The 16,539-nt window shown below is 37.0% G+C and overlaps 1 protein-coding gene and 1 pseudogene across 2 annotated transcripts; both read right to left on the bottom strand.

The window, feature by feature from the left end:
• Nucleotides 1-924: 924 nt before the first annotated feature.
• On the bottom strand, nt 925-6,002 carry LOC103462391 (GTPase IMAP family member 4-like; annotated as a pseudogene).
• Nucleotides 6,003-7,174: 1,172 nt separating this feature from the next.
• Nucleotides 7,175-13,972, bottom strand: LOC103462404 (polymeric immunoglobulin receptor-like). 2 transcript variants are annotated; one of them, XM_017302235.1, is made up of 9 exons: nt 12,539-13,972; nt 11,935-11,996; nt 11,383-11,703; nt 10,851-11,171; nt 10,468-10,761; nt 10,206-10,238; nt 8,735-8,830; nt 8,586-8,656; nt 7,175-7,578 (listed from the first exon to the last, which is right to left on the bottom strand). In XM_017302235.1, exons 2-9 carry the CDS (start codon nt 11,966-11,968, stop codon nt 7,432-7,434), a joined length of 1,317 nt encoding a protein of 438 aa, XP_017157724.1. In that variant the 5' UTR covers nt 11,969-11,996; nt 12,539-13,972; the 3' UTR covers nt 7,175-7,431. The 2 variants fall into 2 exon arrangements, with proteins under 2 accessions (XP_017157724.1, XP_017157715.1); XM_017302226.1 differs by having other exon boundaries at nt 11,935-13,972.
• Nucleotides 13,973-16,539: the final 2,567 nt, after the last annotated feature.

Here is a 16,539-nt window from a genome sequence, read left to right as displayed (position 1 = left end):
TGGGTAAATGAAAAATAGATTAATGAAAAAAGGGAAATTGAGAAATTGATAATATGAAAAATAAATAAATGAAAAAATGGGTTAATGAAAAAGCTAAATTATTTATTTAACAAATTATTTATTTATTTCACTCATTTTCTTCATTTTTTGATTTATTTTACTCATTTTTTATTTATTTCACCCATTTATTTATTTATTTAATTTTGGCTGAAATGGCTCTCCATAGATGATGATGATGATGTTACTTAAAAAAAATAAGACTTTTAGGAATTCAATAAAAAGTTTCAGCCTCACACAAATATCCACATGCAGGTCGGACCCAATATTTGGCTCACTCTCTTGAGTTTTTAAAAAGAACTCATTGCAGTAAATATCCTCAGTTGTTGAAATGTTTCCGTATTGAGCTTCATCTTCATAGTCCTTAAAGAAGTGAACTGATCTCTGCTCTTTGCAGGTCATCTGCTGTGAGCGCTTTGCAGGATCATCATGATTTTCGTAAAGCTACAAAAAGAAGGAACAGATCATAAATTAATACATCCACTTATTATTTATTTTCCCCATAAAACTAAAGTATTAYTTTTTTAGATCAGACACCAGGGTGATTGTTTTTTTTTCTTATAGCTGTGGGAGATTAAAGCTAAAGTATAAAACTAATATATATTGCATAAATTAACATCGTTCCTTCCAGCAAATATGTAAACATTACATTTTCTTACATCTGCTCCTCCAGTCACTTCCTCTGTGTCTGCTGCCACATGTTGGCATCTGTTTGTAGCAACTTCTGCTTTTGATGAAGAAAAGCACGATAAAACAAAATCAGCTGTCAGATGTGTTTGCTTTTGTTGGCAGTGGAAAAACTCAACTCACCTTTTACTTTGTGACAATTCTTCTTCCACACAACCAGGATGATAATTATCACTATCATTAGTAGGACAGGAGGTGCAGCAAGAAGGCCATAGAAAGATCCACCTACGGTGCATATAAAGATAAAAACAGATTAAACACCTGAAGCACAATAAAGTTCACCTCACTGAGTCTAGTTTTAAATGTCTACAGTCTTAATTTGGTGATTTTGACTTTGAAGTTGTAGTTTATGACTAAATCAGAGAAACACTTTGATGGACAGACTGTCTCTCCGCTCTGTACCTTGATCAGATTGGTTAAAGACGTCAGCTGCTGTCTGAGTTGTGGTGACCTTTGCCACTGTCTGGAGACGATAAGCTGTAGCAGAAAAAGACTTTTAGTTMACTTCATCTTGCCTTTGTTTCTTTTTACAATTGGCTGTAACAAATCGAAGCATCATTGCAGCTTTAAAATAAATTCACTCAAAATACTTTATATTTCTTCCTTTTCTTCCAAAACGTTTCTCATAAAGGATAACATTTCAGTTTATATAGACCATTATCAAAATAACTAAACAGTTGAAAGCTAAGTTTGTTCCTTTGAATACATGTCAGACATTATAATACAATAAATACTCCAGATCAAACTCTAGCAGTAGTGTAAACCTGGTCAGTTTCCTCTTTCTCCTTCCTGCCATCTTATCCGGGTTTTTTTTATTGTGTCCATATCTAATTAGAAATCAATTAAAAATGTTGAAAATGGAAAATCTTCTTTCTTTTGCTTCTTTGCACAAAAATGCAGCAAAGTTCGAAGTTTAAAAAAAAACTAGTATGAACTTCATGGCATTTTGCTGATTGTTGGGTTTCAAATCTCACACCAAACCTGTGAACTATTTTCTAAATAAGTCCCACAGCTTGTGAGGCTCAGATGTGTTAAAAGCTCCACTGAGGACGTATTTGAAAATAGCATAATATAAAAAGGGTACTGAAAAGAATATTGGTGATAAAACCTGTTTCCTCTTTTTCGTCTCTGGTATTTTCACGTCATTTAATGCCTCACTTTCTGTCTGTTTCTGTTTTTGCAGATCCTTCAGCACTTTATTTTCTGTAATTTGTTCTTTTTCTGAAGCAAACAAGGAAATAAGTTGGATTAAAAATGACACAATTCTTGTGCCAGACTAGTTACTATTAAACAATTGAACAGATTCATATAAACAATCTGTCCCATTTTGTCTTTTCTGCTGCTTTTATTGTTTTAGTCATATCTTTCATTTCAACTTCATGATATTAATTTATTTTATAGAGGAAATAAATTATATTGATCAAGAATAATATCTTGGAAGTCCCACAGTTGACTAATGAAAACTATTTATATTGTGTTTTGCTCTTACCTACAGATAGATGAACCTTAGTGTAGCTTCCAACACTCCACTCTGAGTTTGATCGACACCAGTACGTCCCAGCATCCCTTGCTTCCAAGTTAGTGATGGTAACAGAGAAAGAGCTGGAAGAAACGCTGTGCACTGCGAACCTCGTTTGACCCATCATGTCTGTACAGTCACTGCGTTGGTTTCCTTTGCAGATAAACATCCTGTTATTACGATGTTCACGTGGATAAGGACACTGCCATGTTATCTGACGTCCCTCGATGCCTTTCATGTTCTTGGATGTCACACAGCACCAGTCTAATTTATAAAAAAGAAGAATCGTTGAGGTATGTCTTTTTTATTTTAGATGTTTTCAACACAGAAAATAAACATAACAGCTGTTGCCCTTCATAAATTCATAGAGTTGATGTAAAATTTGAACGTCTCACCTTTGACCACCAGGGCAAAAGTACAGAAACCATCCCATCCTGCGTTTCTCTGGACACCAAAAAGATACGACCCAGAATCCCTCAGGCTCAGACTGGAAATGGTGACTCTGAAAATTCTCGCATTCTTGTCATCAGTGAGTGTGAATCGTCCATTTTGTCTTTTATTAGAGGTGATTATTGCTTTCTGTAAACATACAGAGCGCCGGTTTCCTGTGCAGACGTACTTCAGGTTGTTGACATCATCGGTTTCATAAAGACAGTCGATGGACACCGAACCTTCCTCATTACCTTGGATTTTAGTTGGCGTTCCGCCCCATATGTCTGTGGGTAAGATAAACAACACTGTAAAATCACACTAGATAATAGTAACAAATTTTACTTGTATAAAACAAATTTACAGATCATGACTGAGAATGTTTCAACTTCAATTTTGCTTCAAATTAATAAAATTTCCTTCTATTTTATCTGCAGTGAATTGTGTTTAATAGTGTCAAACCTTGATATTATAGCTCGGAATAAGATTCACTCAGTAGAGAAATAATGAGAACTAAAATAAGAAGTTACATTTTCCAGGTCAAAAACAGTCGTGTTTAATCCATAATAGACTGAAAACCTAATTGTGTGCTTTGTATCTATCATAATGTTTCCTTAGATTTAGGGTGCTATGTCAAATAAAATGTGTAACAGATTTTTTTTTTTTACCATTTCTAACTTCCAGCTTTACTTCAGTGTAGATGTCTTTTCCTGTTCTGGTCACTCCACACCAATATTTTCCAACATCATCAAATCGAAGGTCAGAGATGGTCACTGTGAAGGTTAGAGCTTCTTGGTCATCGTAGATGGAGTATTTGTTGTTTTCTCCCTCTGATCTAATACGAATGTCTTCATAGATGGAGTATTCGTCATCATTTCCATTTGATCTAATAAGAACTTCATCGTCGTTGCAGTCGTTCTTACACAGGTACTTTTCATAATCCTCATATCCCGCAGGATATGGACAGGGAACCTCTGCATCGCTGCCCTCATATCCAAACACAGGGATTACATCACCGGTCACACAACTCACAGCAGCTAAAATGAGAAGATAGTATTAATTTTGTATTTTAATAAGTGGAAGTTACCATTTTTATCTGTTCAATTCCCTTGAGTCCAATGCTACTAATATCTGCAGGTCGTTAACTATCAGCTCAGATGTTAAAATTTCTGATTCTAGCTACATATTCAAGATTAAATAGTGTAACTTACTGCATATGAGGATCAAGTTGTAAAGGCTCCACATCTTTGCGTTCCTCAAGGCAACTGAGCAACTAAAGCAGAAGTAAAGTTAATCTGCTCTCAGGAGCGTTTTGAGGAAACGATCTGGTTTATGTTTTCAGCATCGTGCTGCTGAGCCTCTCCATGCTTGGATACTTTCCACTCGTATCCAAACACAGAAGAACAGATCGTACATCGGCTTTGCTGCCACGCAGAAACAAGAAGCCTGGCGAATGTGCCGAGATAAAGAAGTAACTTTTCAACTTTTCTGAATAAAACAAAACACTGACAAGTTTAGCAATTTTTTCAATGTTTGTTCTATTTGGATTGACAATGTTTAAATAGTGGTAATCAAGTGTTTTATCAACATAGAATCATAAAAGAGAATCAAATGATTTGTCATTAAAGCACTGGTTGAATTTTTTCTTTTTTTCTTTAACAAAGCGAGTCGTTTCAAAATGTTAACTGTTTACTGCTAAACGTATTGCTCTCTCACGGGTCTTTACTGAAAATGTCATAAAAGTAAATATTTGGTTTGCTCGTAAAGAAAAGCAGGAAAAAATGTGATTTATTGAAAATACATTATGTCTCGTCCAAGACTTTATTTAATGATTTGATTAGTATTAATCAGCATGATTTATTTGGTTTTCCTCCTGGAGCAAAAATAAATATGTCTGTTTAAAAGGGGTGAACTTTATTTAAACCATGATTGTACTAATAGTTGTTACTTTATGTCACCTGGCCTGTGTGTACAGCTCTTTAGTGTTTCTGTAAAATATATTTTATTTATTTAGTGCCTACAGCTTGTACCAGATGATGAAAGCCCATCAATACGGCAGAGCTAGTAGCTGCAGACTGCAGACATATTGTTGTGTTAGCAGCAGGGAAAAAAGTGTTGTGATCAACACTAAAAACTTATGAGCAACATGGGAATGACAATGTAGAGCTGACCTGAATAAAACAAAGAAAAACAACAACAATTGTGGAGGAATTTAAACTGCATCCTCCAAAATACTAAGATCAGCTGTTATTACCCACTACCTAAGAGTACACAAGTTTCAAGATACAGTAAGGCCAGGATAAAGCCACCAGGAATTAGAAAGGTTTAATCAAATATTTTGAAATGTGGGCTGGACAGAGAATGAGTTACATAGATTTGCACTGTCTACGATGACGACGACGCTCCTCAGCTTTCCGTCTAGCATCTCTCTTGTAGTGGGCTCTCAGCATTTCTGCTTGCTCTCATAATTCCCTTTCTTTTTGCTCTTCTAAATTCCTCCATAACTCTTCCTGCTCTTTCTGTGCTTAGATTTGTTGCATTTTCCTCATCTCTTCTTCTTACTTCTCCAGCATTTTTTGCTCCACTTCCTCTAGGGCTCTGCGTATTTCCTCCTCTTTCTCCTTGAGGATGCGTTGTTTCTCCTCTTCTATCACCTTCTCAGCTTCTTGGAACATCTCGTTGGTGTAGTGGCTCCCTCCATTTTTCTCCACAATATTTGTGATCTTCAGTAGCAGTGAGGTGACYTGAGGCTTTTTGTCGTTCAGCTTATTGTTGAAGACGTGGTACTGGTTGTTGCATCTGGCTACGAGTTCCTGCAGTTCTGGGCTTTTTGCTAAGAACTCTTCAATACTGATTCCATCAAGGGAGTCTCCACGAGTAAAGAGAACCATGCTCTATTTGTCTGCAGCCTCTCCAAAGACTTCTTGAATTTTTTGCACTGTCTGTTTTTCCTCAGTGAGATGACCACCAGGAAGATATGGAGTCCAGGAGAAGCATAGGAAATACACTGACCCAAATCATTGGCTGTTTTTTCATGGTCAAACCTCGTATCAAGCAGACCTGGAGTATCGATGACGGCAACCATTCGCCCATCCACTTCAGCGGTTTGTTTGGCACAGAAAGTCGTCAAAGATCGGGGACTTAACTTGGATTGGAAGCATGTTTGCCCCAGAACGGTGTTTCCTGTGGCACTCTTCCCAATTCCAGTCTTTCCCACCAAGATGATCCTCAGCATCTCCATATTTGTGATGTTGGACTCTGTTGGAAAGAATGTGTGAGGATATGTTTATATTAACTTCTACATTCAACTTCACTGAACTGCCACGGACCTGACCTGCTTTTGCGGTTTCTTTTCATGATTTGTGAAAAAAAAAAAAAAAAAAACCTATGTAAATATTACATTTTTATATTGTCACAAAAAATGACATAAAAAAAAAAAAAACAGAATCTGAATAAGTCTTTAATTTCAAAACCAAAATGTATTTGCACCTCAGAGACTAAGTACCAAAATGAGAATGAAACCAAAGGTAGATCCAGAAAATTATATCTACACATATTTCAATAAAACACAGCAGTGAAGCCCATGCTAAACTAAATTAAAACTTACGACAATTGCTGGCCATAATGAAGAGCTGCCTGGAGTCAGGTTAACACAGTTATTATTCAGCTGTAGTGTGGAACGAAGAGGGAAAGATCCCAGGTTCCTCCCCGTCTTTATTTTAAAGGTATGGCCCCTGGTTACTCCAGACCACATCTACACAAAGCTCCAGTGGACACATAGGTCAAAGAGTAGTTTGAGTTTATATGCAGGTTCTGGGAATCCAACTTTATTCTGCAGTAACAAGTTACAATTTGGGGAAACATTAAATGGGAATAAAGATGTTGACATTTCTTAGTTTTTTATTTTGATTGGTTTCAACATTTCACTCAAATTATTGGATGGTTTAAAATAACTTTTTATTATTTTGTTTTCTTTTTGTAAAACACTGAAATTCATGAAATACTCAGTTTCAGTAGTTGCCTGTAGTAAATACAGTCACATAAGTTTAACTTTTTGAATAATTAAATGTCTTTCCTATGTAAAAACTGACTCATTACAAGATGCATGAAACGAGTAAAAGAAAATTATGATTTTAAGCACTGAGGTGTAAATATCACTTTCCTCCATAAAAGCTTAATTCTGTTTGTATTTTAAGGCACATGGTGAACTGCACCATGTGTTTGCACAAAGTGTGACAGTCAGTGGTGTTTTCATTGCTCAGTAACAGGTTAATATCATAAGAAACACAGAGATGTGTTCCTAATTGACACATCTGGAAGAAATGCATTTTCTATGCTTTATTATTTTCTTTAATTCGTTCAGAACTGACTGAGGTGATTTCTTATGTTCCTATTTGCAAAGCCTAGAGAAGCATATTGTTTGATCTTTAGTCTGCTGTTAGCAAAAATGTTTCATTTAAAATTCATATTCACTACAATAAATGTAAGCACAAACCTTTAGCTTTTATTTTTTTCCCTTTTATATCCATCAGGTTTAATTAATACAACGCAAAGCAAAAATATGCAGTGAGAAAAACATTTAAAGCTAAAGTTCAAACTCCCACCAGAAGCGAGATGATAACGATTTAAGGCAGACAACATTTTTCAGGGACACCAAAAACTGTCCTAGTTTTCTGTGGAAATAATTATTTGTCTTTAAAAAAAAGAGCTGGCTTTGTCAACCCTTCATCTCTCTTGGTTTAAATGAAATGGTTGCAGTAGATCTGCTCAGTCGGGTTGTTTTCGTAGATTCCTTGGACTTCATCTGCAGTTTCAGGGAGGAAATGTGTGCGCTGCATCCTCTTCTGCTGCGAGAACATCGCAGCAACATCATCGTTTTTGTAAACCTAAAAAAGAAGGAATAAATTACAACGGTTGGCATGGATGAGTCAGGTTACTGTCAGGTTTGGTTTAATATTAAAATGCAATTGATGTACGGAGGCCCTAGTCCTCAGTGCGGCTGTCACAGGTTCGATCTCTGGCTCATTGTCCTTTGCCACCCGTCTTCCTCCTCTCTCTCACAACACACTTTCTTGTCAACTGTCAAATAAAGGCCTCTAGAGCAAACAAACCCTTTAAAAAAACCCTAGAGTAATGTAGCAATGTAAATATCTATTTAAAGTAAAAGCAGGAAACTAAGTGTGAGTAACAGGCATGTCAGTGTCAGATGTGTCAGGAGCAGAGTTCGTACAATCTGTGAGCCGTTCCTCAAATAAATTTGATCAATTTAGCAAAGAACTTTTAAAGATTTTTTTGGTAACACTTGATTTGAAGGGGTGTGCATAAGACTAACATGACACTGTCATAAACATGACATAACATCTGCCATGAACATAAAGAAGTCTATGAATGTTTATGACTGTTGTCATGAAGTGTCATTTGGTAAATAATGACACTTTTAATGCAAAGTTGCTCTAAAAGCTGCATTGAAAGTCCAATAAAAATGCCAATTTTGCATTCAATTGTTATTATTTACAAAATCATGCAAAGTTGCCACTTTTAATGGACTTTCAATGCAACTTTTAGAGCAACTTTGCATTAAACGTGTCATTATTTACTGAATGACTCTTCATGACAACTGTCATAAATATTCATAAAGACTCCTTCATGTTCATGACAGATGTTATGTCATATTTATGACAGTGTCATGTCAGTCTTATGCACACCCCTTCAAATAAAGTGTTACCATTTTTTTTTTTTTTACCAGAAATATGTTTGTGAAGACATTTAAAGGTTTCTACTTATTATTGTACCAACTAAAGTTTTCATATAAAATCATCTAAAGTGCCGGGTCATGTTGGTACTGGGCCGTGTAAAAAAAAACAAAAAAACATTTGGATTTGGGTTTTCTTACGTCTTCCCCACTCATCACGTCTTGTGCATCTGCTGCCTCCGGTTTGCTTGTGTTCATGTCGACTGCTGCTTCTAGTGAAGCAAATCAAATGAAAATAAATCAGTTTAATGCACATTTGCCTCTGCTGAAAGCGAAAGCACTAAGCTGACCTTTCAACTGGCGACGTTTGGTCCTGCAAACTTTGACCAGGATGATTATCAGTATCAGCAGCAGAACGGGGAGCGCAGCGAAAAGCCAGTACGAAGCTGCAGATGAAAGCCACAAATAAAGAGTAAAACAAATTCAAGATGAAATGACTTGACTTCCTCAAACACATTATCCTTAAAGCGCCACGCTGCTACAAGTGGGAAGGGCTGTCAAAAAGTCCCTGAAGTCTAGATGCTCCACTCAGGCTTCTTTTATACTATTAGTCTCAATCTGATCATTCTTGAATTGAAGTTTTATTTAGAAACTTCTTAATTAACAGATGCTTTTCGCGTATGATCACATGCAAAACAAGGGAAACAGAGTGTGCCGCTCTACAGAATCATGTTGTCTGATGTCCTCTCTGCTGTCACTTTGACCTCAGAGAAGGAACCAGATCAAGAGATTTGATGATCTTGATGGAAACAGAAAGAAATTACTAATACAATATCTTACATAGGCGTAGTGTTATGCTCTATGTGGAGATGTTCGTTAGCTTTGATTGTATATGTCACATTTTTGTTATTTATCATTGTTTATTAAACTCTGAAAGCTGTGTGGCTTTGTTAATAGTCTGTCCTAGAATGCGGTTGGATATGCCCTTTTTTTGTTGTTGAGCGTCTGCCCCTTTAGTGGTCTCTGCACGGCCCTGGTGCACTAAAAGGTTGCATTGTGCTTATATTTTTAATAGTGTAATTCTGTAAAGACAAAATATGTCTGGTGGTCCAGCTCTGATTTACATATCTTGCTAAATTGCAGGTTTGAATATTGCAATACTTTCCTAGAACAAAATAGACCTGCAGAAAGAAATTACTAATAAAATATCTTACATAGGCATAGTGTTATGCTCTATATAGAGTTGTTCGTTAGCTTTGATTGTATATCTCACATTTTTGTAATTTATCATTATTTATCAAACTCTGAAAGCTGAGTGGCTTTGTTAATATTCTGTCCTAGAATGCGGTTAGATGTGCCCTTTTTTTGTTTTTGAGCACCTGCCCCTTTAGTGGCCTCTGCACGGCCCTGCAGTATTACTGAGTAACATTATGGAGTCCTCGCCTCGTTTCTGTCCAGATCCTCTTTACGAAGCAAAGCCCAGAACATGTGGCTGGTTTTTATCAGGTTAATACCAGTTTGCACTGATAAAACTGTTTAGTTGACATTTGTTTGAACCAAGCAGGTCATGTCAAACCACATCGTGTTTTTGAGGTTATTCTATGAGATTTCTAGAAATGGACAGCAATATAAGTGGATACCTCAGTAAACATAAGGGAGACTTTTTAGTTAAATTCATCTATTGGATCTGAGACATGAGTCAAAGGGGCTGTGAGACGTTTAGAGAGCAACCAACTCTGACAAATACACACCATATATGGACATGCTAAATATGAATGTGGGACTTTCTGCCACAAGCTCAGTTTCATTTCACCATCTCACCTTCTATTATGGACACACCAGGCTGTTCTTCCTCTGCAACAAGAAACACACCAACAATCATAAACTATGAGTACAACGCTACAATCAATGCACCAAAATATCTGGTTCTGTACATGCTTGTACAAATTTTTCAAACTATCTGAGATGTATAATCTGCTTTATGAATAAAAACATTATTATTGCATTCAGTTTAAAATTTTAAAAGCAATAAAAACATCATCTTGAGTGAAGGCTTAGCTGCAGTGCATCGTCATGCTCTTACCTACAGTCAGATGAAACTGGGTGTAGTTTCCAATATTCCACTCGGGGTCTGATCTACACCAGTATGTCCCAGAATCTCCTGCTTCAAGTTTTGTGATCACCACAAAAAAAAAGGTGGCATTAACATTATGCAGTGTGAATCTGCCTTGATAAGTCATGTATGTGCAGTCGCTGCGCTGTGCTCCTTTGCAGAGGAACATCATATTGTTACGATGATGAGGTGGATAAGGACACTGGAAGGTTACCGCACRTCCCACAATGCCACTCAAGTTCTTTGATTCCACGCAGCACCACTCTGACAATAAACAACAACATATTGAAGGTTCAAGTCACACTCTTCTATGACAATTGATCTCAACAGAGGTAGCCTGTTTGGCTTCTCACCTTTGACCTCCAGCTCAACAGCAGAGAAATCATCAAAACCTGAGTTTCTCTGGACTCCACAAAGATACGACCCAGAATCCTTCAGGGTCAGACTGGAAATGGTCACTGTGAATATTCCTGACTTCCTGTCATCAGAGAGTCTGAATCGTCCATCTTGTGTGTTGCTAGAGGTGATCACTGCCTGCTGTAGACATGTGGAGGGCCGGTTTCCTCTGCAGAAGAACTTCAGCTTGTCRACAGACTGAGAGTCGTACGGACAGCTGATGGTCACTGAACCTTCCTCAGTACTTTGGATTTGATTCACCGTGTCGCAGCATCTGTCTGATAGGAAGACAAACAACGCGGTAAACTAGCAGACGTATTGAGGAAAAACACATAGTGTGTTTTTAATTGTGTTACTTACAATAGCTATACCATATAGGACAAGGAAACAATACTTTAATTTAGTTAAATGTTACATTTAGCAAAGCTGTTGTTAAACAGCTTGATTGTGTTACATTTCATGTTTTTTATTTGAACTTTATTCTTTTACCTGGTCTTATGTTCAGCTTTACTTCCTTGTATATATCTGTAAAGTCTTTGGTCACTCCACACCAGTATTTTCCAGCTTCATCAAGACGAAGGTCAGAGATGGTCACTGTGAAAGTTCTTGCTCTTTTGTCGTCATCGGTTGAGTATTTGTTGTTATTTCCTTTCGATCTAATAAGAACATCATCATCGTGTTCRCAGTTTTTCTTGCACAGGTACTTTTCATAATCCTCATATCCTGGACCATATGGACAGGGAACCTCTGCATCGCTGCCCTCATATCCGAACACAGGGATTACATCACCGGTCACACAACTCACAGCAGCTACAATGAGAAGTTAGTAATTATATTTTAGATTAAATGTTTGTTTTTTTTCTAAAGCACTCAAAGTCTAATGCCTGTAGATCATTAACTGTCATCTCAGATGTTTAATGCTTAGCTTTTTTTTTCTTTGTTGTTTACCAAAAAGTTGAGCTACCTTACTAGATCATATCAGGTCATAAATCAAACCACTAAAGAAGAATAACATATTTCAGATCAAATACTTTAACTTACTGCACATGAGGAGCAAGTTGCAAAGGCTCCACATCTTTCTGTTCCTCAAGGCAACAGACAAACTAAAGCAGAAGCAAAGTTACTCTTCTCTTAGAAAGATATTAAGGAAACCACTGGGCTTCCTGAGGTTAGCACGGCTCACTTGTGTCCAAACATAGACATAGAAAAACAGAAACTTTATCCGCTTTGCTGCCTCACGAAATGATAAGCCCATCAAAAGAGGAATTATTATAATTCAATGTATTTTTCTTAATTAAAATACATCACCATCAAATTTAGCTTTATCTATGCAACACTATGTACATTTTTTCTAGCATGGACCACACTACAACACAGTCCAGCTCTGTTTTTTAACATGAAAATCAATACATCAGATTTTCCAACAAAGTGTGAAAAAAGACCAACATTAAAAAACGGCAGGTTGCAGCAAAGTTGGTTTTTCAGAATATTATTGACCCAATTGTCTGCAATGAAGCTGTGCATGTTAACAGAGAACATGTGCACTCTATTCATGTGGAAGTCATATGTGGCTCCATATGCGCATGACAAATTTCGTGGCTGGATTTCTTTCAAATTTAGTTTTTATTAATTTATGCATTTTTACCTCGGAGGGAAAACTTTCTATTATTCCAATCTTGATATGATACAGCAGGAGGTCCCTCATTTCTTTGCTCTCTGTCTCCAGAGCCTTTAGGATCACAGGTCAAATCTCATCCATATTGGTGCTCCTACCTTGGTGACCTTTGACCCAGTGATGGAATCACTTTCTCCTTAGTTTCCATGCTCTGCTAATCTACCGATGCTAACTTGAACCTGTGGGAAGTAGCATAAAATAAGCTGGATTCTGTGTTTTCTGAGTAAACACTGCACATTAGATACAAAAGCCACTGAGKAACTTTACTCAGGGACTTTTAATTACTAGATTTTTCATCTAAATGGATAAAAAGAATGAATTTGACATTGATTTAAGTCCAGTTTTCACTGATAAGCTTGTTTGTTGGAATCAGAGAAACTTCAGTCTKTTTAAGTATAATCTTAATGAAAACTACATCTATCAATCAARCATGTTTTTTTGAGGTTGTTCTGTTGCATTTCTTCATATYGACAGCAAATTAAGTGGCTACTTTGGTCACATTAAGGGGAACTCCTTAGATTGCGTTTTTGGAGTAGAGAAGAAAACAACACGTTAAATATGAAGGTGAGAATGTGTTTCTGTGAACACTGCCACTAATCCAGTTTCATTTCCCCATCTCACCTTCAAATTTGGGCTTTTCTGACATAGCACATTGTTCTTTCTCTGCAACAAGCAACAGGCCAAATCTAAGAAAATGTGAGTCCATTTATCTGATTGTTAAGATTTTCAGCTTTGTAAACTACAGTATTAGTAGTTTAGTCTACACTTGTATCATCATGCTCTGAACATTGTGCAGTCAGTGTGACTATATAAGACGTGCTGCTCCGGTCTCCTTTGCAGAGGAACATCTTATCGTTACGATGATGAGGTGGACAAGGACACTTGGAGGTCGCAGTATGTCCCAGGGTGCCGTGCTTCAAAAATATGACCCAGAATCCTTTCAGTCTGATTGGAAAATGTCACAGTGAATATTGTTGCCTTCCTGTCATCACTGGACACAGAGTCTCATGAATAAATTTAATTCAAAGTTCCAGTTTATTCTATCGTTTAGGTGTGCAGTTTAGAGTTCAGACATTTTTACACTGTTTATACTCGTCTTGTTTTATTCATTGTTACAGATATAATTGCATTTCCTCAGTTGTACGTAGTTTGGCATTGTGAGATAATTATTTTACTTTGCTGGTTTAGCAGTTTGTACTCATTTCCCTGTTTTTTGGTTGTTTTTTTTTTTTACCTCTGACAAACACACTTTTGTATGAAAATTGCTCTAAACTAAGACCCAAAAAATTGCTAAAAAATAAAATCTGAGTACTTAAAAAAAGAACCACATTAATTTAAGTTTAAATAGTCCAGTGAACATTATCTCAGATGATCCCATCGCCCCCGCAGATGAAGCTTTGGTCTGCAGATGTTNTAAGCTGGATTCTGTGTTTTCTGAGTAAACACTGCACATTAGATACAAAAGCCACTGAGGAACTTTACTCAGGGACTTTTAATTACTAGATTTTTCATCTAAATGGATAAAAAGAATGAATTTGACATTGATTTAAGTCCAGTTTTCACTGATAAGCTTGTTTGTTGGAATCAGAGAAACTTCAGTCTKTTTAAGTATAATCTTAATGAAAACTACATCTATCAATCAARCATGTTTTTTTGAGGTTGTTCTGTTGCATTTCTTCATATYGACAGCAAATTAAGTGGCTACTTTGGTCACATTAAGGGGAACTCCTTAGATTGCGTTTTTGGAGTAGAGAAGAAAACAACACGTTAAATATGAAGGTGAGAATGTGTTTCTGTGAACACTGCCACTAATCCAGTTTCATTTCCCCATCTCACCTTCAAATTTGGGCTTTTCTGACATAGCACATTGTTCTTTCTCTGCAACAAGCAACAGGCCAAATCTAAGAAAATGTGAGTCCATTTATCTGATTGTTAAGATTTTCAGCTTTGTAAACTACAGTATTAGTAGTTTAGTCTACACTTGTATCATCATGCTCTGAACATTGTGCAGTCAGTGTGACTATATAAGACGTGCTGCTCCGGTCTCCTTTGCAGAGGAACATCTTATCGTTACGATGATGAGGTGGACAAGGACACTTGGAGGTCGCAGTATGTCCCAGGGTGCCGTGCTTCAAAAATATGACCCAGAATCCTTTCAGTCTGATTGGAAAATGTCACAGTGAATATTGTTGCCTTCCTGTCATCACTGGACACAGAGTCTCATGAATAAATTTAATTCAAAGTTCCAGTTTATTCTATCGTTTAGGTGTGCAGTTTAGAGTTCAGACATTTTTACACTGTTTATACTCGTCTTGTTTTATTCATTGTTACAGATATAATTGCATTTCCTCAGTTGTACGTAGTTTGGCATTGTGAGATAATTATTTTACTTTGCTGGTTTAGCAGTTTGTACTCATTTCCCTGTTTTTTGGTTGTTTTTTTTTTTTACCTCTGACAAACACACTTTTGTATGAAAATTGCTCTAAACTAAGACCCAAAAAATTGCTAAAAAATAAAATCTGAGTACTTAAAAAAAGAACCACATTAATTTAAGTTTAAATAGTCCAGTGAACATTATCTCAGATGATCCCATCGCCCCCGCAGATGAAGCTTTGGTCTGCAGATGTTTTGCACGTCGTCCATCCATCAGCTGATGTGTCTGCAAACCGAAGCTTAGATTCTTTATCTGGAAACTTTTCTCTCTGAAAAAAAAAAAAAAGCATAAATTATCAAATTTATTTATACACCTCTTCTTGTTGACGTTGAAGACAAAAAAACATGCTCACCTTTCAATGTTTTGTGACATTTGTTCTTGTAAACTTTAACTAGGACCAATGTCACCATCAGCAGCAGCCCAGCAGCTAAAGCAAACAGGGCATAGAAAGCTGGACCTGAAAGTTGGTGGAGAGTCGCATCTGCCATAAATAGAAAAAAAGACATTTGGAAGAAGTTTTGGTTGAAACTCTTTGCAGTTGACATTAACCAATCAATGTCTCCAGGTTCTAACCCCGAACAGCAWAATAAATGCTTTGTACTTGGCAAAAATAAATAAAATAAAAAAATACTTCAAATGTGTAGACAAACTACTACTACGCTTTCAGTATATACTTTTTCCTGATGGTTTTCTCTAGATAGTGTAACTTATTTTTCTGTTTTCATGCGAGAAGCATCTGCTCTCAGCTTCCGTAGCGAACACAACAACACCCAGACAGTCTGACATGATCTCGTGCAGTTGGTGATAAACCAGTGGGGATTAACTTATCCTGYAAGTTTGTGCAAACCCAAGAGAACTTGAATCCCACTCACGCTGAACTTTGGTCCCAGTTTTAACTTTGTGACCTCTAGATCTGATGTACAAAACTGCACTGGAAACTGAGGTCGTTTTTACCYCTGTGTCTCTCTCACCTACAGAAAGATGAAAGCGGGTGAAGTTCCCAACATTCGCCTCTGGGCCTGAGCCACACCAGTACGTCCCAGCATCTCCTGCTTCCAGCTTTGTGACTGTCACAGAGAAAGAGCTGGAGGAAACGTTGCTCAGAATAAACCTACTTTGGTCCATCATGTCTGTGCAGTTGCTGGCTCTGTCTCCCTTGCAGAGGAACATTGTGTCATTGTGATGCTGGGGTACATAAGGGCACTGGAAGGTCACACTATGGTCCATTACGCCACTCAWGTTCTTTGACTTTGCACAGCACCACTCTGACGAATAAAATAGCAACATTGTTTTTTTGGGTTTTTTTTGAGAGACAACAGGGTGAGATCACAAAAAAAATTTAAATCGAGGTAGTCTGCTTGGCTTCTCACCTTTGACCTCCAGCTCAACAGCAGAGAAATCATCAAATCCTGAGTTTCTCTGGACTCCACAAAGATACGACCCAGAATCCTTCAGGGTCAGACTGGAAATGGTCACTGTGAATATTCCTGACTTCCTGTCATCAGAGAGTCTGAATCGTCCATCTTGTGTGTTGCTA

Source organism: Poecilia reticulata, linkage group LG1 (genome assembly GCF_000633615.1).
Source record: "Poecilia reticulata strain Guanapo linkage group LG1, Guppy_female_1.0+MT, whole genome shotgun sequence".
NCBI classification, from domain to species: domain Eukaryota; kingdom Metazoa; phylum Chordata; class Actinopteri; order Cyprinodontiformes; family Poeciliidae; genus Poecilia; species Poecilia reticulata.
Note: the sequence above shows the minus strand (reverse complement) of the source record. Positions and strands in the feature narration are given on the sequence as shown.